At 40.0% G+C, this 27952-nt stretch overlaps 1 protein-coding gene across 4 annotated transcripts in view; it reads right to left on the reverse strand.

Annotated features, from left to right (window-relative positions):
• Positions 1 to 27952, reverse strand: part of FBLN1 (fibulin 1) — an 82460-nt gene that overhangs the window by 13285 nt on the left and 41223 nt on the right. For 3 of the 4 annotated variants that reach the window (XM_075051807.1, XM_075051809.1, XM_075051811.1), the window contains 8 exons: positions 27430 to 27573; positions 26470 to 26598; positions 25839 to 25964; positions 25146 to 25265; positions 24160 to 24291; positions 23485 to 23608; positions 9937 to 10079; positions 7802 to 7933 (listed from right to left, as the gene is read on the reverse strand). In XM_075051807.1, coding sequence (XP_074907908.1) covers positions 7802 to 7933; positions 9937 to 10079; positions 23485 to 23608; positions 24160 to 24291; positions 25146 to 25265; positions 25839 to 25964; positions 26470 to 26598; positions 27430 to 27573 — 1050 coding nt within the window. Of the gene's footprint in view, positions 1 to 7801; positions 7934 to 9936; positions 10080 to 15091; positions 15559 to 23484; positions 23609 to 24159; positions 24292 to 25145; positions 25266 to 25838; positions 25965 to 26469; positions 26599 to 27429; positions 27574 to 27952 lie in introns of those variants that run through there. The other variant, XM_075051808.1, reaches the window with a different exon arrangement.

Below are 27952 nucleotides of genomic sequence, written 5' to 3' on the forward strand. Positions count from 1 at the left end.
GGTACAAGTCTTCATTTAAGTTTAGCTAAAACTGAATCTGCTTCTCTTTTTGCCTTTTGTTTCACCTCTAAAGAAAATGGAAATTACAGTACAGGAATTACATTTCAGCATGAAAAAGGATCTTTCTGCCTTATTCAACAGTTCAGAAATTTGGGATTCAATTTATTATAAATGCTATCCTTCAACCACTCAATGAAGTTTAATTTCATTAACACTTGGGCTTCTCTAGAAAGCTTTGATTGCTGAAATGCATCAAATAAAGAGGCAATAAAGAGGCCTCATGGTATTAATACATTTTTTGGCCAGAAACAAATGGTAAATATTTTCAAAGCTATTATCTGTCATGTTGGATCATATGGAGCCTTGGTATTATGAAAGAATTAAAAACAACCTTTGATTTTACTGAGGTTTGGCTAGTTTACAAATACTATGATCTTTATTAAGGATACCAAATAACTTCAGAGAGATGTGCTCTTATCTTGGTTTGGCAAACTTGAAGTGCTTTTAGATCTCTGGTTTGCCTTCCAGCCAAACCTTGCAATGGGTTTTAATGTTGACAATGCTGTGAAATCACTCATGCCGAAAATGCAATAACTGTGCTTGAAGTAGCCTCATTAAAAAATAGTTTCCACCATATATTTTTTAATCCTTCCTGTTCCACCTTTGAGAACGTGACATGCTTTATGTAGTATAAGAATCTTACATATTACAAAAACAGGTGGAAAAACTTCAAGGCTGAATGTCCAAAACATGCAAAATCACATATATCAGCCTCCCGATACTTTATTCCCACTATCTTATTTACAGGCGTTTAGTATCCATCATGGCACATCATCACGTACATGCAATCTCTCCATTTAGTGAGAGCAGCTTAGTTTACCCTACCTGTCCCACAACCACATTATTCTGTTTCAGCCAAGTTTTGATACAGTAGCATATCCATGACACCTGAGCAATTAATTATTGTAACCCTAAGCATTTCTTGGCAAAAAGCCACATTATGGCACACAGCACGATACGGCTCTGTGATTCAATTTACCGCGGAAGAAAAAGTACCTAATCCTGAGGATTTGACATGAAAGCCCTTATATAGCTGCTCAGTCATCACCTAGAGGCAACAGCTCTGCTGGTATTGTTAGCAGAACTTCTGACAAGGCAAGCTTTCTGAATCTTAACGTGTGTTAATCCCTGACCAAATTCTCAAAATAAGGCTGAAATGAGGGGTCACTTCACCACATTCGACCCCTTTAAAAATAAAAGTTAGGGTGGGTTTTTTTTAAGTGAGCCATGCATCTGTGCATCATACCGGGAAAGATTTATGATATGCCTTGAGTCTCTTATCTTCTGTCTCCATTTTTATAGGGTGTGTAGGTGCTACTGCAGGAATGAGATGTTTGCAATCAACTCAAACTCAGGAGCAGCCACAGCAAAAGCAGCTGTATCAGTCGCACAAATATTTCACGCTTGGAAATTGTCAGAAAAGCAGGTCTCTGACTACTCTAAACTGGGGCAAAGCACCTCAGAAGGCTGAATTCACACAGACATCTCTCAGAGGAATTGCTATAGTATGTTTCTCCGTGTACTGGATTCCAAATCTGGCTTTATTTGCTCATTTATCTAGTATCTCAGCCCACCATTTAAAATTAATACCAAAAATGCATGCTATGTAATCTGAACCGAGGACCTTCGGTGGTCCTCTTAGCTGTTCCCTGACTCAGTCCATTTCTTTCCCAGGTCGGCAGGTTTTATACTTCACGCCACAGTTCACAAAACTTCGTCAGAGTTGCAGTGTGATTTATTTGTCTGCTGGTTTTATGGAAACTGTAACCGAAGGTGGTCTGTATGAATGTTTTTGTAATACGTTACACCTTCCTACCCGAGGGGTGAGATGAACATTGATCAAGGAGGAGCGTTTGATGAACCAGATACTTGCAATGTGCTAGAGTGAAATTTGGCATCAGGAAGGTTGTTCCACTTGAGCACGAGACTCATTCTCACCAGAAAAGCACCTTCAGCATTTCTCGGAGACAAAATGAAAATTCACCTCCTGCTCGAGTTGCTTGTTTGCCTCCAGAAGAGCTCTCCAGCCTGACAATTTTTCTGGAGGGGAGGGAGGGTGTTGAGAGATTTGACTACTGAACAGCGCAGTCATCAGCATCCCGAAAGGGCAGGTTCAGGCAATAAATCTAGGCTCCCATTTACCAAATGGCTTCTGGGCACCCTCATCTCAAATGCGTAGCTAGTAATTTTGACAGGGCAACCTGGCATAGAGAAAAACTCACAAAATATTCTTTGCTGAGGGGCTCCTCTTGTGAAAGGGGCAAGCCTAGATGAAACCAGAACAAAGATACTGAAAGGGACTGTGTCTTTTTTAATGTAAGGCTGGAAAAGCCTGTCGAAAAAACCTGCTGAATTATGTCCCTGCTCTGTGCGCTCACTGTGAATGACTGGACAACATCGGTTTTGTATTGCCAGACACCATTGTCGTTTCATGCTAATGACATTATAGTCATGACAAAAGGTGGCTATTGTTGCTTACTTTCTAGTAAGAGTATCCACAAGGGGAGATAATGTATGTGCTGAAATCCTCACCCCTGTGAACAGCAGAGCTCTCCTGGACGCCCTGGCTCTGCCTACACCTAGGCTCCACTTCCCCACAGAAAAGCAACTGTAGGTGAACTGCTACTTTCAGCATCACAGCCGTGCCAGGAAGCCCAAATCAGTCCGGGGATCTCATTATGCTAAACACCGTAACAAATGCATGGTAAGAGCCAGCCAGCCTCTGGCCCAAAGATAAAGAGTCTAGAGCAACAGAGGATAAGGGAGAAGCAGAGAGGAATGTGAAGGTACTTGCCCGGCACTGCAGAGTGGGTCCAGGGACAAAGTTCAGAACCGAATCCTTTGCAATCCCGTGACTCTGAATTTAATGTCAGACCATACAAACATTTGTGTGGTGGACTGTGAGAAGACTTGCCACACTGGGAATGTCCAAAGCACTTACAAGATACCCCTGTGCTAAGGACAAGTTTCCCAAAAAGTCAAATAAACCTCCAGTCTCCTTCTCGTGCCCTCAACCAATACGGGATCCCCCAAGCATACTTTCTTATGGTGACTGGTTTTTTTACCTTCCGATAATTTTTTAAAAATCTCTCCCCAGCCTCTGGAACATATTAAACAATCATGATAGCACAGTAGAAATTAGACTACTAACAAATCCAGTGTTGTGCTATCAGTAGTTGAGACACTTTCTGTAATGGTTCAAAGGTAACATCATGAACTATCACATGTGTAAAAGAGGCTGGAAAGTCAGGACAGAGATAGCAGTGAAATCCTTGCAAATAGTAATGAAGAGCAGTAGTACCTTATCTGTAAAATTATAAGCAACTGTTGATAATCAGTGTATTCAGGCACCAGCACAATACCCCTGAGAAGCTCTATAGGTATGAGTGAAATTTTATAATTGTACTGGCACTGGATGTTTTTGATAAGAATAGTACCATTCTGCTTAATAGGCAAGAATATATGCTTAGGTTAGTATCAAATACAATATGGAAGATTTCAGCCTATCAAAACCACTTCTAGCTGTATTACGAAATTTTAAAATCTTCCTGAAGTTTACCAGACTACAAGGTGGTATTACAGTCACCTAAGGAAATGAATGCATAGCTGAGGGGGGAAATGTTTTATAGTATCTGATAATACCTTAGGCATTGATAGGACATTTTTGTACAGGTTGAAAATGCATTCTTCATTTTTCACTGACAGCTGGTTAAAAGAGGAATGCAGTGAAAAGTCCATAAAAGCCTTTAAAAAAAAAACAAACCCGGATAGGTCTGCACTTCTGCTTTTCTCCCACCCATGCTAATAAGTGATGTCAGTTATTAACAGTATCTTTTGGATTCAGTGCCACCTTGGCCTATAACCACACCAGGCAACAGAGAGCCTACAGCACTTCTTGAACTGGGGAAGAATGGGTTTTCGCATCTCTTTTTAATACAATAGAGTAGAAATATTGGAGGCATCTTTTTACACAATTCTTTTTCTTCAGCTTGCATGAAGTCTACGCACTGTCACTCCAGCAGGCTGGCTTTCGTTCCTTCTCTTCCACTGGAAGATACTTTCTGTAGGTCAGCACAGCTAGTTTTGGAGTCTGTTCTTATTGGCTCCTTCATGTCTGATACTGCTGATCATTGATTCCCATTTGATGTATTTTCTTTCCGTGACTTTGCAATACTGTCCATGCCTCTTTCTTCTCCTACCTTTGTGCCTGCTCCTCCTACAGCTCCTTTGGGAGACCGTGTTCTTTCTTTTTCTAACATTCCCTGGGGCAGCTCTTTCCTCTGTTTCTAGTTTCTTCTTTTTCCTTCCTCACAACCTGCTCCTACACACTCTCATCTCCTCCTATGACCTCAGCTGCTATCTCTCCATCAACAAATCACAAACCAGCCTGATCAGCCACTCTCCATCCAATCCCACATACTTCTCAGCTTCACTAACATCTTCTCCTTGATATCTCAGTGTCAACTTAAGGGGATAATGGCTAAAACTGATGACATGACTCTCTTCAGTCCACAATTCTCTGTCAATGTTGAAGTCCTCACTTTTCTTCTGTAAATCCATCTCTAACAGCTCCTCCCACTCTCTAAACCTTTACCAAGAGAAACCTGTAACTTTTCACTTTTTTTTAGTGTTACACTTTTGAGGGCATCTTGTTCCTTTCCATTCACACACAGTTTAGATGCAGGTCCTTCTTAAGGCATCATCTCTCTTCTTGTTTGTGACAACCTAGCAAAAAACTGTTTTACTAATGAAGGACTTCCTGCAAGAGCATCTTCATCGGTCTGTCCTTTCTTCCCCTCTTTTCCTAGTGCTCCCTCCTTTCTTTGAATTCCTTCATTGGTTTCCTCTGCTCTGACATCAAGTCAAGGTTTATTACACTCAGCTCTATCAGTAACACTAATAACTGCTTTCCTGCTTTTTTCCATATACTCTTATGCATTTCATCTCTCTCTGAGCTAACCCATGTCTTTTCTTTAAAAAAAAACCAAAACCAAAACAAGCTCCTGTAGAGTTTTTCTATCTTTTCTCTTGTAGAAAAATTTATCTTGTAGAGAAAAGATATTTGGTGATCTAATTTCCATTAGCAGATAAAATAGCTTTGATACTCTAATAATTTCTTCTGAAATATTACAACAGAATGAAACATGCTTATTATTCCTTTTACCCATGCATCTATGATTTATTTTCAGGGTAAATGTATTCTTTCCCCTACAATATAGGCAGCAAAAAAAGATTGAAAAATAGGCTACACGGATTCAAGAGGCATATGTCCATCAGTGGTCATCAAGCATGACAGTCCAGGTGTGCTTTCCCAGAAGCATATAAACTGATGATTGCAGCAAGTTGGAACATTGTATTTGGAGAAAGATTCCTGTATAGCTGTCTGTTACTGGTCCATATGTCGGACACTGGTTACTGGGCTAGTTGGACATTTGCTCTGCTAGAGTCCCTATGTTACATCCCTACAGTTCTGATGTTCCTGTAACTTAATGGGATAACCAATAAAGCTTTCTGATAACCAGTAAATCTTTCTGATATTGTCTATGCCCTTTGTCTTTTTCCACCCTTATACAAACCCTTCCCCTTTCTTTACAAGAGCAACTCACTTTGTGAACTCCTGTGGACTAGGATCCCATCTTATTTATTTGTCTTGAAAACTTCCCAGCACTTTTATGGGAACACCTAACATTCTGATTATTAATAACAAGAAAAACGATATTATGATGAGAGCAGCAAAACCGCTGCTGGCAGAATTATTTGCAAACCTAATTTCACACATACAACATGCTGTCCTGAACCTCTGCCCCTCCAGGTAATATCAGCTGGGGTTTTGTTTTGTTTTTCCTTTTCCAATTCTGCTGCAGGCAGTTTACTTTGCAGCTTCCATCCATTAATCTCAAAGTACTTTTACATAGAGGAATTAATTAAGACTCTTACATACAAGAATTAATTAAGACAGTAGTAGGCATGTTTTATCATCTCCGTGTTGCACATGGGGGAACTGAGGTAAAGAAAATGTTACCCAATTCTTTTGCAGAGCTGGGAATGTACTTAGGCATATATCATATCCTCTCAACCAGGTGTATAAGAGTATCCTTTCTCTCCTAACGTTGTGAAGCAGATATTCAGTTTACCAAGTAAAATACCCTTGACACGCAGTCCTATTATTCAAAATGGAAACGCTTCCCTCAGGCGAATACCTTGGCCAGTCAAATTTCTAAACACATCCTTCTTTCTTATTTCAGACAGAAAGAAGTACACAGCACGGAAAGCAAACTACTGTAACTACTGCGGGATCTGATAACATTTATACTCTTCTAAAGAATCAACCCAATACCTGAAATCTGTAATCTTATCATCTTGCTTTAACAGACTCTCCCTCTTTCTCAGCATTCACATGTATACTTCTGTTTGATAAAGAAAGAAATATAAACCTAATGACTTATGATTTTTATCTACAGTTCATAAAACCTTTGCACAGTTGATGCTGCACTATCGTGCTTCTGAAATGCAACAGTGCCACCTTCAGATCATGCTAAATATGACTTTTTCACAAACCATCAGTATGGAAGAAGCACAACAGTGATTTTTCTTTTCATCCAGACAAGTCCTGCTAGAAAGCCCAGAAGCACATGTATAAACCTGAGCTGAACCTGCACATTCACAAACTGAAACACAAATGTTCACTGGGAAGAGTCATCCTTTATTTTCATAAATAAACATTAATAAAGAAAAATCACATACTACTTTTTAATACCCGGCATATTCATTCTCTAAGCATGAGAATCACAGCATATTCCCCTGCCACTCCACTAGCAACACACATTGGGCAGAGCAGCACATCAGCTAGGACCTGCTCCTGCTTTACAACCTTCACATAATTTGCCAGCTACTCCTGGGTATGTTGGGTCCCAGAGTGAGAGCCAAGCTACAGTATACACTGGAAATATGTATCTGTATGCATGAATGTATATATGCTAGATACACTTTACACATTACATACTGGATACAGTATGCATTATATCCCCCAAAGGGGCTCTGCTTTGAAAGAAACCTACCAGAAAGTACGACCCCAGGTTTTGTTGCAGCCCTTCCCTGCTAAACAAGGAGATGCAGGTCTAGTGTATGACCCATGTACACAGGTATACCTCCTGCCATGTCTCCTCCCTGCCAAGTTGAGACTGTAAATCAAATGTATATGTTCCATTCTGAAGTTTCTTCTAAACCACAGCATTCAACAGATCCCTTTTACCCTCAACAGAGGTATTTATTTAAAACTGAACCAGCCTGTCATTAAATATTAAAACAGGTAACAGTTTTGGTAAATTCAGTCCTGCTTTAAAAATTTGATTATTATCCAGAAATTGGTGCAATGCTGTTTAAACACGAAAGAACAGTTAATTAAATTTACAGTCTCTTTGCTGACATACTACATATTTTATATTTGGTTTGATTATAATGGGCAAACCTCATCATTTTAAAGCTAAGCCATTTGCATTTGTAATTAGACCCAGTTCTGAAAAAAAGTTAAAATACTTCTCAAATTAAAGGTTAGGCCTCCAGTATTTTGAATAAAAAGTTATCTGTGATATTAGTTCAAATTACACATATTGGACTGGAGAATATTAAATCAATACAGGCTTGAAAATCAAGGTGGGAATTAATTACTTGAGTTAATTTCTTTTACTTTGTTCTACAATATTATTGAGAGAAGAAAGTAAACAGAAAACATGCTACTCACCCACTGTCATACCATCCATGTAACGCTTGATGATATCAAAGGAATCCCTTAAATTTCCTTCTGTTATGTCAAATATGATATCTGCCTGGTTGGCCGGATATGTAGGTGTGATGGCACGAAGAAAAATAATCTCTGCAAACAAAGAGTATCACAGAATGTACTGAGAAGTATTTGAAAACACCACTGAGGAACCTGACAGAATTTGATCCAAAATGACTTGCCCTCAAAGCTGGGACGACACCCCCACCGCCACCACTCCCAGTTTGTCCTTTAAAATGGAAAGAAAGAAGATCTGGGGGAAGGGAGGATGCAGATAGATTTATTTTCTCCTCCTGCACCATCCAAGAAGCCCTGAAGCCAAAACACTATTACTTTTAGAGTCTAGAAAGACTACTCTTAGAAACCAGTCAGACTTCCAGCATGTACCCAAAGAGGACAACACTGAGGGTCCACAGGGTGGGCAGTGGAGGGGGACCAAACAGATAAACCCCTGAACTCTGATTCCCTTAGGCAGTTACACAATGTATTGCCATTAAATATTACAGAAGTCCTTTTGAGTACTGGAGGAGGGGGTTAGGTTTTTCAAAAAGTGAGACTATTTTTCAAGCCCCTTGTGAGGGAGGTTAAGTATTATTATTCTCATGATTATCCTTGCTCTACAGATGATGAAAGTAAACCATGGGGCTGTAAGAATTCACCCAAGGCCATGCACTGAATTCAGTTTAGGAACGTCTTCTGGGCTTCGGTAGTGCTCTCAGATCACTAGGTCTCATCTCTTTTTATTAAATCATGAGGATGGACTAATGAGGGAACAGTTTGGGAAGCATCCTGGGCCAAATCCTTAGCTCTGCTGCCAGTGCACCTGGTGAAGCTGAAGGGGTGTGTATAGGAGTAGAAGTGGCTATGGGGCATTCCTCCGTTCCCTGTGAAGTAGGGCCAGCCAAGGTCTGAAAGAGGCCTGATGCAATCTATGGCAGCTCTACGCAGCTAAGTTACTGGTGGCTAAATTGTTCCTATACGAACAAGGATTGGGATGTCTCTTGCCCTACTCCTTCTGCCTGGCACAGAAGTGAAGAATCAGCTTTGGCTTTCATTTAGGACAACCTTCTGAGATAGCAAGGCTGAGACTCTGGGTGCATCAGAAATAGGGATTTAAGACCTTTAAAACCCCTCCAAAATAATCTTCCTTTCCTCCATCCCCTTATTTTCTCTCTGTGTCTGTGGCACGCAGTAAGTTGCTGAGTGGCTCGTCCTACAGAGCAGCAGGGCTGAAGGCAGTCATCCCACCTCGGGATGTATAGGCAATCCCCAGTGAAGCTGCCAGAAAATGAATACAAATGCCAAGGAGCAAAAATTGGCTCTTGATCTGTAAGTTTATATGTGAACTAAGCAAAGTGAGTGTGATCCTTAAGAAACTGCAGGACTTAAAAACTCACAGGTACTGCAGGGGCTGATGAAACTCAAGAAACACACGAATGCCCATGAGAGTGCAGAATCTGGGGCTGGAAAACTCACTTCGGATGACTGGACAGCCACTCACTTGGATGCTTTTTGAAAACCTTAGCTTAAAAACTTTCTGTCCAGTCCTTGGAATTTCCCTTCCTTTATTCTACATTTAAAAAAAAAACAACTTATTTTTTTCATAGGTCAAAAATAGGCGAATCACAGTACTAGAGAGTATATTCAAGATAATGTATTTTGTGATTAATCTTTGCATGTAGATAAAGACTATATTCTTGGAACAAACCTCCTGTCAATAGTGAACAACAGACCATAAACAGATGAGAGAAATACAATGAGCACCGACTTCCTATGGCAAAATATGCAAAAAAGGGAAGAAAAAAGTCACGCGGCACACAGCTATCATGTGAGTAAATGTGGTAAATAGGAATTCAGACTCAGTATTTCCTTAGACTGAGAAGTTGTATGAGTTAGAGCTCAGAATGACTTTCTTTGCCCCATAAAATTAAAACTCCTGGATATCGAAGGTTTTAATTAAATGAATAGTACACTGTAATTTGGAACTGTGCAAACATTTTACTGCACCGGTAGCTAGTCTGGCTTTAGGCAAGGATTTCCGGTGGAGGTTTTATATGTTGTAGTCTATTAAATGGAACAAGGAACAAACCACTTACCTTCAGGTCTTGTAAATTCTCTGAACGTGGGCAGTGAAATGACAGTGTGGGAAATTGTGTGGACTGGATCCAACACACAGGTGACATCATTTGGTCGACAAGACTTAATGCAACGGATAGTATCTGTCTTTTCAAGTCTGACACTAAGAGAAACGAGAGAGAGATGCATATACACCCTGCAAAAGAATTACTCTGTGTTTTGCAATCTGGGGAGCTAGAAATTATAATTGATATAAGTGTTTGTTCTTCACCTCAAGAACTTAGACTAATGCAGATCATCAGAACTGCTGGACCACTGAAAAATTTGACTTGGCTAAGCGTTGCAGTCAAAACCCCCTCAAACCCAGTTCTTCAAGCCAGGCATGTAAAAATAGGGAGAACTGTAGTGTGTCAGATGCCATGTAAAGTTGCTTTCCAAGTACAAACAGGACCAAACAACTAGGCCCAGATCCTCAGCTGCATTGTCCTGGCATGGTCTCAGCCATTTCAGTGGAGCTACACTTATTTGCACAAGCCTTTTTGTACTCTATGTGATAATCAGTCACACAAAGCAGAAACAATTGTTTCCATTCTGGAAACCTGGCAGGAAATATCCGAAGGACCAACCCTCTTTCACGATTTTCAGTGCAGCAAGAGCCAGAAAAGCCTTTCTGATGACTTTTTTTTTTTCACACACAGCCCTTTCCATCTAAACTGAGACAACAGAGAGGAATGGGAACTGGGGGAGGAAAGAAGTTAACCACATTATTTAAAACCTCAAAGATTGAATTCTGAGTTTGGGGAAATGGTAAGGGTCATTTCATATTCCATCTCAACCAGCTGCTCATTCGTCCTTGAAAGTCTATTAAAAGTTAAATGACTTCTTCTCACCCTTGTCCACTAGAGTGAATTTAAAGTCACTTACAGTTCAAGAACTTCACACAATACCCGGTCTGTGTTCATGAGAGATGAAAGGGCTATGCTGGGACTCACAATGTGACTAAGCCCCACAAATGATCTCAACTTTGACCTGCCCATTTCTTCATATTTCTAAGTGGAAAAAAGAAAAGACTGCAGTGTCAGTGGGGGGGAACTAAAAGATTAAAAGGAAGAAAAATTCACTGAGTAAAAGGGAAACAAAAATGGAAGCTTTACTTTGTCAGATACCTCTAGAAACAAATGGTTCTTGCTCTTTTCACAATGTGTTACCCAAGTCCACACCTACAAGTCATCTTTTTTCAGATGTTCAAAGGGACTTTATGGCTCTATTAATAATAAATACATCAGTAACTTCTTATTATATGCTACCCACATTTGCTCATCAAAGAAGACAAAGCCAAACACGCTGATATTGTATGAAGCTAAAGTAAGGATAAAAGAGAAAACATGAATCAACATTAAGGAAACCATGCTCAAACAGATGTGAATGGGCATAGTCCACGGGAAGGCAATGAAGCTGGGTTAATTTACACCAGCTGAGTCTGGCTTGTTATTCTCACTCTGTAGTTGATGTTTTGAGACTGGCCAGGAGATACAGGCCAGGAGTGACCTTTTACTTGCCACCTTTACTGGGGTACAAAATTTCATCATTTCCTAGGCATCTCACAGGGAACAGAATAGGGCTTTCTGCTGGCCATGCTGGTCAGTGTAGAACAAATTAAGTCTGGATATATGGACATAAGAGCCTGACCTACGATAACAGATTCCATCCCCTTATTTTAAACGTCAGCTGCCAAATTAAGAAAGGACTTCCAGCTAGCTGACCCTCGCGTCTGTGAAATAAGAATCAGCTAAATTCACAGTCTAGTTCCTGTGTAAAATAATCTATTTCAAAACACGTAACAAATAGAATTGAGGCAAAACATACATCCGTTGTGTGTGTTTTCCTCTCTCCCTTTTTTTTTCCCCTTACTGTTTGTAGAGGCGTTTAGTAGACATTTACATCTATACAGCCATACAAACAAACACTGCATCTCTCCTCAGGATCCTGCTGAGCTGGGGTCCCAACACCTAGGTCAGACCTGTGTTACTTCCAATAACGTGTTTACAATTTCTGAAGAAGTTCTTTAAAAGTCTCTTTGCATTACATAACACATAAATAATAAATATAGCACCACCTAAAGGTTTTAGGGACACCAATAACCAGTAGCTTGCGTAACTCATTTTGGGACATTATTACCAAAGAAGTACTGGTACAATACATAGAGCATCCTAAATTTTCATAGCTGTATTTAGATAATAGAATTTGTATGCAAAAACATTGTGGTTTGAGTGTCTGAAGCATTCAGTATTAGTCTGCCTTTACCCCTTCTTGGGAAGGGAGCTTTACTCTTGACTTCAGCTGGAACAAAATTTAGCAAACACAAATATTTCTGAAATTCTCAACCAATAAAGCCATGAATGCGTTTAAGATGAAGTCCTAAGTAAAACTTACATTCATGATTCTCACTTCTGATTCACTGGAGTAAAGCATTCTGACATGAATTAGGTACCCTGCATACAGAAACGGAGGATTACAATGATCACGAGTGATTTGTGTTAGTTCCTAAATAAAACTAGTTTCTAGATCCATCCAGCTTGTACCCATACACATGACAGATAAACATTTGTGTCAGCTCTATTTCTTTGCACTGTTTCTTTCTCCTCTTACAAATCCCACAACCTTTTTTTTTTTTGCATGCTCTGTCCACACTGCTAAACTTGAGTTTGTGCTTTCATTCTGCCCTGCCTAAATAGTCATTCTCTGATCTCTTTTCTTTTGATATCCCTGCTAATTGCTTCAGCATATGCAAAGTGCAGTTGATAACACTTTGTTCTCTCATTGCTTTGACGGCACATCTTTAGACATCTTCTGGAGTAACTTCTTTGACAACTAGCATTTATTTCAAATCCTAATATTTGCTATTAATGATGTGCTCTGATCTCAAAATACTTTTTAATTTTATCCTTACACATCATCTTTGCATTTGATCTTCTGATTAGCTGACGTTTTCCTTTTTGCTTGCGTCCTCCTATAGTGGGGTCTGTGACTGACAAAAGTTTCTTCGTAAGTGCTGAGAACTTCTTCTTTATTCAAATCTTTCCTTCAAGTTTTCCCCCCTCTAATAAAAATTGCAGCTTTGGAGCTGGTATCTCCTCCAGGCCTTTTTCATTTAAAAGACAAAAAAGTTAAGAAACAGCTCAGTTGCTCTGATTATTTTGCAAATAATCCTTTCCCGAATACATTTTTTTCTTTCTTCTTGGGTCCTGGTGTCATTCCTTTTCATATTCTCTGTTGGATTCAATTAGTAAGTTCCTTGGACCAGGAGCCGTGATTTCATTTTCATTTGGAAAGAACCATGCACATAAATGGTGCTGCATAATTACATACATGTTCTTGAAAGTTCCAGCTACACTGCAGCATTAAAGCATCTAATACAGGAGAATCTGAGCTCCATGTTCTTGAATTACTTGCTGAATGCAATTAATATGGTAGCATTTTACAATACTGAGGGCCAAATTCTCACACTCCCTTCTTTTCCTGCCAAACAAATATATATTAATGCTTGCAAAAATGAATTTTATTTTTGAATCTTTATCCTACTTAATTATGGCCTCATAATGAACTGGTAGCCAGAGGGCATTTATATACAAGCATCTTCTGTGGCAGTAAGAAACCCTATTACCTCAAGTAGCACGGGCTTGTGCTTTCAATATTTAAAGCTGGGACTCTATCCCCACTGGCAACTTCTGGCAGCTTTATAAGTATGTGTCAACAGACTTATTAAACATTGGCATTCCTCGTGAGACTTGAACTCCTGTCAGCCAGCTGGGATAAACTTTGCCTTAGGGAACATGTAATACTCTGGCAGAGTGCTGTGATCATGCCCCAATCTAGTCCTTGGCTAATGATGAGCCTGAGAGCCCACAGCTTACAGCTAATAGAGTAATTCCTTGTGTTCAGGTGGTTAAGGCCTGTGATCTTGGTTTAGAAGGTTCCCAGTTTCTAACCTTGTACCTTGTCTGTGCTGTCTGTATTTACACAGTGAAGCATTTTTTTAATATGTGCATTCACATGGATTATTCCTCATTCATCTATGGACTGACTATTCTGCCTATGTACCAGGCAGCAGAGATATTTGAGCCCAGGATGGTGTAAAACATCAATTTTTAGACCATACCTCTGGGACTGAGTTTTTAATATTTATCAATACAAGGACTGAAGAGTAAAATAAATCCTTTTCCAGTCCACAAAACAAAAGAATTCCAAAGAAATTCCAGTTGTGTTGTCTACATTGATCTTGATTGTATTGAAGTAAAGGAAGAAAGTCGTAGAAGTAAAGGAAGAAAGATTGGGATATTGGAATTCTGGCTGACCTGTCAGGGCTGCTAGGGTCTGGCTGGGGTTTTTTTGTTGTTGTTGTGTAAAGTCTTTACAGTTAAAAATTTATCAGCTTTGATATGGAAGTTGGAGAGACAAAAATGTTATGAGACCAATTAAATATATTTTTCAAATGTTCCTGTAGACACATCTCAGGATACAGCCTGTGAAATAGAAAGGAGCTCTCTGCTACTAGGTGAATGCTGCTAGGAAGTTCATTGTTGTTTTCCCATCATTAGTTTTTCAATTCCATGGAAATTCCACAGAAAGGAAGATGAAAAATCTGTAAAATGAATGTTCTTTAGAGGAGATTCTCTTTTGCACTGTCCTTAAATTTAGAACTGTGATCTGTACCTGGTGGAAATCAGCACAAGCTCATTGGCCACAACAGAGCAACGATAACTAGCGCAGCTAGTTATGAGAATCTGGCTCCACACTTTCCACGTGACTTGTGTGCTGGGCACCTCTGAGGTCCTAAGGGCCTAATTTATGCCCTTTTAATAGATTTTCAGAAAATGCACAGTATTTACCCCATAAGTAAGGAAACTCTCTAAAGATGTCTCAGCTGAGACAGCTGAAATTATGTACCTATTTTGGTTTGAAAATTTAGACCTAAACATATGCAGCTGTGAATCATCAAATGAGACCAACTCCACTACTGTGTGAAGTAAATTAATAGTTTTCAGTGCTCGGTATATTCAGGTAATAAGCTCTTACACACCAGTTTCTGCTTTTTATAATGATTACACATAAGAATCTCCCCAAATTGAGACATTCAGTGATAGGAGAAAGTGGAGAACTGTAATGATGATGGCAAATAAAATGCAAGTGCAGCATGCAACAGATGAACTAAACCTTTATTAAAATTGGGGAAAAAAAGCTACTCTTAGAAGAGAAAAAGTAGCCAATGATGCTTGTAAGATAGGGATCAGAGCTGTGCAGAGACAAAGATAAAAAGTTTGGCAATAAACGTGTTGACAGTTCCATGGCGGGAAAGTTGCATTTGAATTGTCAGAAGAAGGTCTCTGGGCTCTGTGATTTGCCGCTGCATGACCACAATGCCACTGTGGTTGTTCACTTTTTTTGTGGTGAAAAAACCCTCCTGGTTCCCGCTGATGATGGACAGCAGAATTTTATCCCCAGGGACAGCATTGGAAGGGCCCATGCGGAAAATGTCGGTGGGTACTTGAATGTTGGTAGGAAAAGAGAGGTGATAGTAGGTTATTCTCAGAGGCAGGCTCTGGCACTCCTTATTTTCATTACAAGGCAAGCGCTCACAGCGACTGCAAGAAAAGTGAGAACACAAGACAAGAGGAAGATTAGCGTACATTTAGCAAGCGTGATAGGAAAGCAAGGGCAGTGGGGGTGGGAAAAGATATGTTGACTTGTATACTGTATCCATTCTTCAGCCTGGCACCTCAGTCATATTGCAAATGGACACTTATTAAATAAGGATGAACTCGTCTGTAGTTGGTACTTTTGGAGAAGCGTTGCCATTTTCAGAAGCATTGCCCTTTTTTTTGCATGCACAGATGGATTGAGTCTGACACCTTGGTGTGGGTGAGAGTTTGTTTGCATTTAGATCAGCTAAGCTCTTCCTAGGGAGAACACTGGCTCCCCACCCCCCCACCCCGCCCCAAGTTTTATTCTTCTGTTGACCAGACATATGTTAAATAAAGGAAAAGATTTTAAGAGGTTAGTGAGTTGACTGTGTCCTACTTGGGATGTCTGGCTGGATTTTAAGACTGGGCAAAGTATTCTGAAAGCCACAAATGTACAAGGAGTTGGTCTTTCTGAGAGAGAAGAGGCACTCTAGATACTGCACTATTTATGTTCCTCATCTGACAGCATACAGAGGAGTGTAAAACTTACTTCCAACAGTGCCTGCATGTCAAGGTTTATTTGTTTTGAAGACAAACCTTCTTCCTCCCACTGTGGCACAGTATTTCTTTGTGCTACCAGGAGAACCAACTTGAGTCAGTCTAACACCCATCTAGGCAAGCATTGAAAACAAGATCCAACGGCCTGATGTCTCCAGCATGTGCCCTGCACATTCAGTCCACTCTTACACAGCCTTAAGTCACGGGAATGACGCTGGCGAGTGAGAAAGTTGCCCTCTGCTGTTTCCTTCCTTTATCACTAGGCTCTATATTACAGTGAAAAAGCCAGAAAACTAGGAAGAGATCACGCATACAGGCTGAAAGTGAACAACGAACATCAGCACTAGAAATCATGATCTGCATGGAGGGAGCAATCTCCTCTCTTTCTGTTACTGAGACAAGTAAAGTTTGCCCAGTAAAATATGGTACAGACAGGTATGGGCATTAAAGTCACTGCTATTAAAGAATGTTGTCGTTTACCAGTACAATAATGAAGACCTGACATGTCATGATACCTGGTGGGTTTCAGAAGTGTTTAAAGAATTGCATACAAGGAAAGTTTATATGAATTTCAGATTGAAGATATGCCCAAATGACTACATTCAAGTTGGTATCTGAACATCCTCTCGCACAGGTGCATAGAAGTAGAGGTAGGCATGAGAATCTCAGCTGGATGTTGACTTTGCAAAATCTGGGGATGATCAGGTTGTGCATTTAGCTCCAAACTTGCCTCACGCACAACTATGAATCAATTAAATGATGTACAAGAGTCTCTCCACTCAAAAGCAATATTCAGTCCACAGGCTGAGGTTTTGGAACCTGAACTACTTTTTTTCTTTACTAAGAAATGCTCCAGTATGAAAGCATGGTTTGTTTCTTACAACCTCAAGGAAATCTGAGTGCCCATTTCATGTATTTTATTTTGACAAATAAAACTGAGCTCCTATCAGGAGTATCTGGTATCAACAGAACTGTGGCTCATAAGCAAGCCTCACTTTGTTGCCAGAGCATGGTGACCTGAATTCCAGGAACTTCTCATTACATGCAAAATAAGCATTTTCAAAAAGAGTAGTTAAAAGCACCCTCAGTTCTTCAGTTAATGTGTTCTATGTTTTCTTTTAATACCACTTGCAAACGAAAGTACAAAGCAATTCTTTGAAGACTTAGATGCATTCTTAATTTTATTCATGTGTATGAAGAGCACGCACAAGTCTTCACAGGATGGCCAGCTAATTAGGTGTGGATACTCTTGGAATATTTTCAGGTATAGTGAGTTCTGCATTCTTTTCTGAAATGTCATCAATAACTCCACTCAAGAGAATTACTTGGTTTTGTTGAAATCACAAGGCTACTTGGTTTTGCTGAAATCATGAAGCAAGTCAAGACAATTAATTTCTTAGCTGGAAATGTTTTCTTCATGTAAATCTTTCTGGAAGCATGTACATGCTCATGAGCACTTACACACTCATAAAGATGCCCTGATTTATTCTTTTATAAAAGTAAAATACATTTTATAATAATAGCCAGAATTTTTTAAGAGAACAAAAACCCAAGGCTTCCAGCTTCCTAAGATTTGAAAAAGGACTTTCTGCTGATTCAGAGTTATTTGTGGAGACAGATGTGCCTGCGGCTAGGAGCTAGAATTATTCAAAATTCATCTTCTTTTATCTTATTCTTTGGTGGTGCACAACTACACACTGCACACTTCACTACAGGTTTAGTTAATGTGCACTAATTGTTCCGTCAAATAACCACAGAGGAGAGATAGCAAATATTATTGCTTTCAAGAACCACAGTTCATTCTGGGGTCACGCACCACAAAGGCAATAAGCAATGAGCATTTAAATCTCAGTGTACTCTCGAGACCTTGTTTAAATGCTTCCCTTCAGTGGGCAGAAGAAAATCGTACGGCGGGGGAATCCAACAACCTACTGCTAGTGAGCGAGCAGCCCAAGACCCCGGGTGCTGCTCCAGCTCCGTGGCACGTCGGGACGGATGAGCTGGCCGTACAGCTACCGTGCCACCATGCCGCGTCGCTGTGGGAGGCAGCACGGGGGACCCGGAGGGAGAAGGGGAGTGCTGAGGAGGTGCCAAGATGCTACCAGAGAAACCCAACACTCAGCCCAAGTAAAATATGCGCTGCTTTGCAGTGAGGCAATTTTATATACATCTTTGCAAACCTCTGCAACTAGGCGCACGGGCTAGAAAAATAAGCATATAATGCTGCTAAATGCTCCTTCCTGAATTCATTCCTTATTATTTTAGCTCACTTACTACTCTGTTCTCTTAGGTTTATTTATGTGGCTGAAATACTGGTTTCAAAGAATTACTCATAGTTTGAATTTCATGTCCTGAACACTGGTTACTCATAAAGGAAAACTACCAAAACTAGAGAGATTCCATTTTAGATAATGAATACAACATTTCCTAACAGAGAAATGAGGAGAAAATATTTTCTGCCTTCCCTCCTTTTAATTTCTGAGCTGGTTTTCACGTGATACAGAGGCAATTTATTCCATTGTGCCCAAAGGAGTTGAGTGGTATACAACAATTCCTCATGCACTGAAGGGAAAAGAACTTTTTAGCAAGATTTATGACTTCACAATTTACTTCATACAGGGGAACCATCTCAACATGCTGAATGACTAACCAAGTATTATTACTAAACTACACACTACACATCTCTGAAATTCGACCCTGGAGATTTCCAGAGCTGTAACAATCTTCCAGACCTCCCAGAATATACTCTACTACGAAGGCACTCACTCATGCTATCATCAGTCTGTATTTCTTTTCAGCTGTTTGCACCACATCTTGAGGCCCAGATGAGCCATCAGCTGGGCTGTATCACCACATTGTGGATCTCTACATTTATGTTAAAAAAGCAGCTGTGTAGTGAAGGGGGTTTTTGTCTTAGACCAGAACTTAGAGGGAATGAAACCAACCGATGGTTGGTTTTCACAGATATTTCTTAACCAGAGGAGAATCTGGAGTCCCACTTCAGGCTCAGGCAGGAATACAGTATACAGCAATACAGTAGACAGGATGGACAAATACTTTCTATGTTCCTCCTGTCTGGAGCTGGAAAAGTCTTGAGTAGTTTTCAAGCTATAGAAGAGACAGACCCATCTTCATTCTGCCCTCAGCACTGAGCTTTTATGTCTTATCCTTGTCTTCTTCATCTGTCTTTCCCAACCTGGCTCCTTCTTCCTATCCCCTCTCCTTGCCTACTGCCCTTCCTGCTCACTCAAACTTTTGGCATCAGGACTGTCTACTCAGCAAGTGCCAATCCTCCTCTCTTGCTCCATCCTCTCCTGGCTGACACTTGGTTGCCTCAGTTCCTACACCTCACAGCACTAGTCCCAAAGCATATACCCCTTCCCTCAGTATCTTTCCACAGCCATCCCAAATTATTCCTTGCTCAGATGGTCTTCATCTGAATCTGGCATCAACCACCCTTAACCATAAGCTCCTGACTCCTCTGCTTGGTTTCTCCCTTGTCTCTAACTTGTTTTACCCAATTTTACCTTCTACCCCTCAAGCGTCTCCCAGATTCATTCTCCTCACCTGGTCATACGTTCAGATCCATCCCTCCCTCCCTCAATTCAGCCTCTCCATCCCTAAGTACGCCTTTCCTTCTTACCAAGTCATCTCTTCTCTTACCCATGCTAGAAACAGCTTTCTTATCCACGGAGTCTGAGTGGTCTTTGAAAGCACAGAAGAAACAGGCTCTGGGGTTGTTAGGGCTGGCAGCACCTGGCCCAGGACAAGTAGAAGCTGACATTATGGGGAAGATTGGGCTTCCTTCCTGTGGCTGTATGTGGGAGCAGGCTCACACAGTCTCTGGAGTTGGTACCTGCACATTTTAGACTGCTTTAAAGAGCTGCAAGAATCAGGTCTGCTGAATCAGAAGAGAAATGTGGGTTGCTAAACAAGAAAGACCTCTCTACTGAGAGGAAGAATTAAATTGTACTGAGGAAGATAGTCAAATGCAAAGACAGGCTGCCACTGAGGCTGTGAATTCCTTATCATTCAAGGACTTGAAGCAAAAGTTAAACAAACAACTCTCAGAAATACTCAACGTAGACCTGACTCTATTTTGGCATACAGGGGTGGATTAAGATTACTCATCAAGGTCCTCATTTCCTAAAGTTTATGAAAAAAGGCTAAATGCAATTTCACGAAGTCCATAATTTCAGAAGTTTCAGAGGTTTTTGGTAAGGATGACTAAAAGCATAAAAGTAATCTCCTAACACATTTCAGATTTCTGCTCCAAAACATGACAGCAAACTGCTAAAAGAAAAAAAAAAAGTCACCAAAATGCCTTAAAAACAAAAACCAATGTGTTCCTCGCTACCCTTGATCTTGGAAATGACTGAACTGCTTTGGCTGAAATTTGCCAAAACTTGAGCCTGAGTCAGACACCTGGCACGTAAAATTTCAGCCGTTGGTTACGTTTTGGCAAAATTCTAAGCAGTTAAAAACAGGTCCTAATAATGAGAAGCGACAGGCAACCTTAATAATAATACACAGACATGTCTAGAGTATAAAAATATTTCCCAATCTGGCTCAATGGAGCACACACATTTCTGACATGCCGTCATAACTGCTTCTTTATCTTTTCTACTATTTTTCTTGGCTTAAATATTACAAATGGTAGACTTCAGTGTCACGTAAAGAGAATTTGTTATGCAATTTGAAAACAAAAAGTGTTTGGCAAGGCAGTACAGCAAGTTTAAGTCCTATTGTGAGTAGCAGTAGATCTTAATTTTCCTTGAAAAAATGCCAAGCCTATAGGCTGATCAAGGTAAAATAAAAGGCAGAATTTAAGCAAAAGAGATAAGACCTTCAATAAAATTGTTACCGTTACAGATCAGACCACACCAGGCACTTTGCTGGTCTTTGGGGAAGGTTACACAGGCTGTTTCCTCAGAAAGTTCAGGGTATCCATATAGCATCCTGAGCTTTCAGCCTGTAGCATGGGATGATCCTGCAATTACTTCACTTGATGACAATCGCCACTGCAACAGCTACCATGCAAAAATCTCTGCTTTAAAGGTATTGGGTAAGGAAGCTTCTGGACCACTGAGGGCTGTTGCCCGTACATAAGGATTTTAAGGAAAAATAACAATGAACAAACTTGGATTTTGAGGACTGAGGCCTATTAAATTATAGCTGTTCCAAAGAAAATACTGGAGATAGGGTAAAAAATCCCATGAGGTGCCAACTTGATCAGAATGGAAAATGTGTTGTCTGTCTTATGATGTGCCAAGTTGGTGATACCGGAGTGTGTTCTGAATAAAAATGAGAGGAAAATGGTACCTGTAGTAGATATGATGTTATGAGAAGCCAACTGGTTTGATTTTAGAGTCCTGGCACAAGGTTGGGTGAAAAAGCAATTTAATGTCATTATCATGCAAAAGCTAATGAAGATATGCTATCTATCAGCTATGCTAGGTTATATATGCCAAAAATAAATTATTCAAGAATATGTAAATTAGTTTGGATGTAAACAGGTGCTAAAAAGCTGCTTATGAAACTGTTCCCCAATGGGCACAAGGCAACCCAATACATAAACCCTGATTCTGGCATGTTGGTATAATACTCGCATACTGGTTAAGTATGAGAGTACCTATCTCCCCATTGAACTAACTTGGACTTTTTGCAGTAAAGATAATGAACTCATATTCTCTTTGGTTTATGCAAACACATTTTCGACAATAAATTTAGTAACTGTGTCTGTAGCTGTTGAGAGGGAAAAACCTAATAAATCCAACAAGATAATAACTCAAGGAATTAAAATAATTAGAACTTCACTGAGCAGCTACAGGATTTGTGTCTGACTCATAGCCTAATTATAGCCCTAGCACATCAGAAGAATCTCTCCCTCAGAGTCTGTTCGAGTTAGGCAGAGTAAGCCATTGCAGGGCCCCAACAACCCAGACATAGAAAAAAAAATTCAGACATTCTACTACTTCCCCAAAAGATCCCTTACATCTCAAATAGCCATTAACTTCAACACATGCATAAAAATATAGATAAGAAAGAAGATGAAATGGAATGTGTGTGTACAATGCGTATTTTATAAACCGAACTTTGCAACTCAGGGATGTCCATAAGAGTAGAAATCTGCTAATTCTGCTTAGTGGCCCATTGCAAATGACTTTTTTTGAATTAGGATACAAATGAACCCACAATATTACAAATAAAGAGAACATCTGCATCACGACGCACTGCTTGTTTATTGATATGATAAATGTAATTTAAAAAGTAATTACTACTGACACTTCTCAGAATACACACGTATTTTACAAATATCTGTTTTTATACCGTGAACTCCCTCTACAGCATTCTGGTCAAATACATATGCTCTGCCACTTATATGGCACTTCACAGACTAAGGTTTAAATGGAAACTAACTAATCCCCACAAAGTCCCTCCGACTCAATTTTATCTAAAAGATGCTGGGCATATGAACACTGACAGTGAAAAGCAATAGCAGGCTGATGACAAATGTGGTTTATCAGCTTTCCTCCCTAGCTGGTGGAGCATACACTTACCTGGGTATGGGCAGATGAGGGGGACCATGGAGCAGCCTTTGGAAGAATCGTTGGAGTACAGGGTGGCCATAAAGCCACAGGGCAGGAGGAAAAGTGGTCATCTACATCAGCCATAAACTCTAGCTACGTGACTGAAATTTTGCAATAACTGCTCCACTTTGCTAGCACCATTTGATGGGTATAAATGAGCTGCCAGCTGCCCCTCCTCCCAAAGCTGTCTCATATTCTCAACACCAGAATGCATACACTTTCTCTGAGCTAGGTTAAGAGACACAAGTTTGAGCAGCAGCTAATGTACCATCCTTGCTAGGATTCCCAGCTTTTTTAACAGAGGTAAAATGGTACTAAAAATAAGACATTCTTGCAATGCTTTGCAGCAGCACTGGTAAAAATTCAGAGGGAGCTAAAAAGAACTCTTTCACTGGAGTGTAATAATAAGGAAAGACTACATCTGAAAGGAAATAAAAGTCAGAATTTTGAAGCTGAATGTAACCCTCCTAACAGGTTGCCTGCGAGGTAGCCAGAGAGAGAACATCTGCTCATGGCTCTGGAGATTATTACGATGTAAACCACTGACACGTGGCATTTTTTTAAGGCAATGTCTTTTTCTTAGACTGAACAGGAGCATGAGAAAGGGATCAGACCCATGTGTGCAAAACATAGGGTAGGTCTACCGACAAAATACATATTTGCCAGAATCCGTTATGTATTCAGTCGGCAGTGGCATGTCACCCAAAAACTGTTCAACCTTCAAAAAGAAAGTACTTACGTATCTCCTGACTTGCGGTAATTTTCTGGACATTCCAAAGACAGACAGCGAAAGCCCCCCTGGATGTTAAAGCAGGTCTCATTGAAAGAGCAGTTGTGGCTTTCTGCAACACACTCATCAATATCTGCCAAATGGAAAAAGGTGAGTGGATTAAACACATGCCTTTCCTCTACTTGCAGGTGCCAGATGATGAAATTATCATATTAGGTACTACAGAACATGGAGTGCTATTAAACATTATTACAGGATTGGAAGGGGAGGGCAGGAGAACAAAAAAGAAGAAATATAACCCAAACAACAGGCAAGAACAGGAAAAGGAAGAGCAGCAGTGCCACTAAGTGGACAAGACCTAAATATTTGCTGAAATGTTTACAGTGTATTTCCTTTTAATGGCTAAACTAACTCATACCATTTCACAGTGGGAATCTCCATCTTCAGAATTTTGTATAATTCTTTAATAATGTTGTAAAAAGTATTCTCTACTGCATTGTATAGTTTGTAAGAGAAATTTCCTGTATATTTATTATAAAATATTGGTTTCTTCAGATTTCAAGCTGATGTTTACTGCTTTACTTATAATGTTCTAGGAAAGGTGTTTTTTTAAACGTAAAAACTTGCTAGAACTTTTCAGAAGTCCACAATCCAGTTAGGTCTCCCTGCAGTTATTGAACTCACCTTGGCAGTTGCGTGCATTGGGTGCCAACCTGTAACCAGTGGAGGGACAAGTACACTGAAAACTCCCAGGAATATTAATACATCGAAAGGAACAGATATGCCCTCCAGTAGGTAAAGCACATTCATCAATATCTGCAAGAAGAAAACACCACTAATTTACTATGTGTTCATGACATTCAACCAAGTGCACGTGTACGGTGTTGCCACTGCAAGATTCAAACACAATTTCATGATTCTAATTGCTGGGCAAGGAAGAACATCATCAGACAGGTGTGGCTCTAGTCAATAAGGTCTGTCAGGAATAAATGGAGGTGTGAAGAAAATTAAAAGTAATGTAAGGGCCCAAGACAAAGTAAATGGGTACGAGCAAGCACTTTACAGTGATGTGTATCATAGTACTTTACAAAAGGGAGGGAAAGGAATAGTTTTATCCTTGTTCTTACAAAAAGGAAATCGAGATGATGTGTTCTGCCCAAGGTCTTACTGTCTAGTAAGTCCTGGAGACCTAAGTTCAAATTCAGGATCTTACCCACAAGGTCACGCCCACATCCTCCTTGTATTTGAGGAGAACCTACTTACACATTAGTTTAGAACCTGCCACAAAAAGAGGATATATAAAATACTACCTAGTAATATTATATATTACATATGTAACATATAAATGTGTTTGTATCTTCACTTGTTGAAGACTAGAAATTCTGTTAGTTCCTCAGAAAAAACCCAAACATTTCGGACAAGTTACAAAAGTACACCAAGCTAGAATTCAGTGTAAACAGCAAAACTGACACCACAAAAGCAGAGGTATTTCTAGACTAGGACATGGGTGGCAGACTCATTAAATACAGTTTCATAGTTTCACAGGAAAATACCAAAGAGAATCAAATGTTAAAATGAAACAATTACAGGTACATGGAATTGTTCATCTATGTTACGGTGAGAATAAGAAATGCTCACTCATCCTCCATCTGCAAAACAATAATGCTTACCTTCACATGAAATCCCATCTATGTCACTAAGTTGAAAGCCACGGCGGCAGTAACACTGATAGGAGCCATACACATTGGCACACTCTTGACTACAGGGGCTGCTCTCACACTCATTTAAATCTGAAATGCAAAATTATATACCTGAACCCCAAATTTCCTGCTATGTTCCTCATTCCTATTACAGGACTAAACCAAAAGTTTGGAAGACAATTTTTCTAATTAAAAAAGGATGGTATGCATGTCACTGAATAAGCTGGAAATAGGAGGGGTTGGGTGTATTACTCTCAACAGGGTCTGGCAGTATAGGTTAATCTATACTGTGCTATTATTTCCCACTGTCCTTCAAGGTGTGTGACTTGGAGGGAGTCTTTAGGACCACAGTGGCATTTTTGTATCTGGGTATCAGCAAGGCTGGTTTTGAAGGTCTTGACTCTGATCTAGCTGAATCACCCTTCAATATGCAGTAAATGCAGACCCACACACTTCTGCATGATCTAGCCTGAGGGCAATAAAAACTGTGGGCTAGAGTGGCCTTGATTAATCATAACAGCATTCATGTAATCAAAGAGACCACACTGGGTTGATTTCTCATGCCATTCCAGTGCAATCTTACAAGCTAAAATCAAATGAAAATAGGTAAACAGCAATGAGCTGTATCTCACACTATATAGCCAAAGCATATGACAGCTGTACCTTCACATGACCTGCCATCAGTTGAAAGTTTGAATCCCATGGTACAAGTGCAGTAATAGGAACCAGGAGTATTCTCACACTTGTGAGCACAAAGGCGGCCTGGATAGCGTCTGCACTCATTGATATCTGCAACGATAAACATATAGAGAGGTCTATGTATTGGCTGGCTTCACTGCAGTAGTAGTCTGGACAAGAATGTGGTCATAAAAGTTTGATTTTTATTTTCCAGATCTAAATTTCATACTAGAGAGGGAAGGACTTGCCCAAAATGCTCATTTAGAAACACCCCAGTGCATAATTGAATTAGATCTATAAAGAAGAAAGTTCCTTTGATCTTCCAAAGGAATGTTTTGCTGTAGGTGCATATAAAAATATCACAGAAAACAATTACACACGCTGTCATAATCTTACCTTTTAACAGGATAACAGATAACATGTTGACAATACTAATACAGCTTCCTTTGAAGTATCAGCAGCTCTTTAATATGGTATTAGATTTATACAAATAATATAGTAGTCAATTTTACATTCAGATGAAAGAGGTTATGCAGAGAGCAATAACATTCTTTACACAGGATCATTTTTTAAAACGCCATGGCTGCATGTATTTAAGTCGACAGGTGCAACTTACCAATACAAGTTCTACTGATGACATCAAAAGAATAGCCGGATTTGCACTCACAACGGTAATTGCCTGGGGCATTTATACAAACATGTCCTTCTCCACACGGCTGATTAGAGGATGAGCATTCATCCACATCTAAAAAAAGGAGAGAAGTGATTGCAAGTACACTTCTGAGCATGCAAGTTGAGAGAAGAGCAGTATGTTAACATATTTCCACGTCCCCTAGTAGTTACAAAGTGTTTTGAAACAGAAAGCAAGATTTTGATCTAGCTCTCAGCTTCTACAAGAAGATCAGAGTCACAAATCCAAACTACTCTTAGTGAAGCAGGTTATCTCTCGGGTGTCCCGTTAATGTTCATGGACTTGGGTGGGAAAAGAAATCAGGAAATCAGACAATCTTCGGAGGAAATCAGTTGCAAAATTGGTTTATTATGCACACTCGATATTCATGGATCAGATCTTCAGCTAGTGTAAGATGCCAGAGACCCACAGTCAGTAGTGCTTTGATAAGGCTTTTACAAAAATGAAAAACACATCCAAAAATACCTCTCTTAGCAAAAGCCACCTTAGTTAAAAGCCAGCCAAAGGCATATAAGCCTTTCAACATTACTTGAATGGCTTCTGTGGGACATTAAGTGGCTGTTGTGTTATACCTCTGTATTGAGGAGATTTGAGACCACACAGCATTGTTTCAATACACTAATATAGTCACAGAAAATGCCATTTTGGGGAGGTGATTATAATTTCTCTTACTCTCAGAATATAGGGTTTCATGAGTTATATGAAGGACAGAGTGTGGATCCTTATCATTCTACACTTGTTGAGACTGCCATGAGGGAAAGAACAGGATCAAGAGTCAACTGTGGGAATGACAAAAACTTGGGCACAGTGCACGAAACTGGCAAACATACATGATAGATGTGATTTATTGTCTTCAAACTGTTCTTCTTCCAAACTGTGACTTACCTACGCATCTTGTTCCATCTTCATTGAGATGATAACCTCGGCCACAGCTGGGTGAGATTCGCTGGCAGGTATATGAGCCATCAGTGTTAATACATATCTGTCCAGCTGGGCAAGGCATGTTGGTGCTTAGGCATTCGTTGATATCTACAAGAGCACAAGTCAGTGTAACTATCTGCTGTCTGAAGATGTTGGAGGTAAGATGTTTTCCTAATGTAATCCTTCAGAGGTTTACATCCTGATGTATCCCTGAGAGTTACAAAAGTTCTGCCTATGGGAGAATACAACTATTTCTACCACTTAGTTTCACCGATCTAACACTTCCAGGGTAAAGATCTGCGGAGGTATGAGAGGCTCAGATCCCACTGAAAAGCGGTGGAAATTGGGTATAGAACTTGTATTTGTTTAAAAGCCTTTGAAAGTCTCCCCTAAACATACAAAGAGATGATCAACAATTCAGTTCACCAGCTCAACCAGTTCTGCTGCAGTCTGTGGGTTGCAGCTCACGGTGAATGAGCTATTTGGT

The sequence above is a fragment of the Buteo buteo genome, chromosome 19 (genome assembly GCF_964188355.1).
Source record: "Buteo buteo chromosome 19, bButBut1.hap1.1, whole genome shotgun sequence".
Lineage (NCBI taxonomy): Eukaryota > Metazoa > Chordata > Aves > Accipitriformes > Accipitridae > Buteo > Buteo buteo.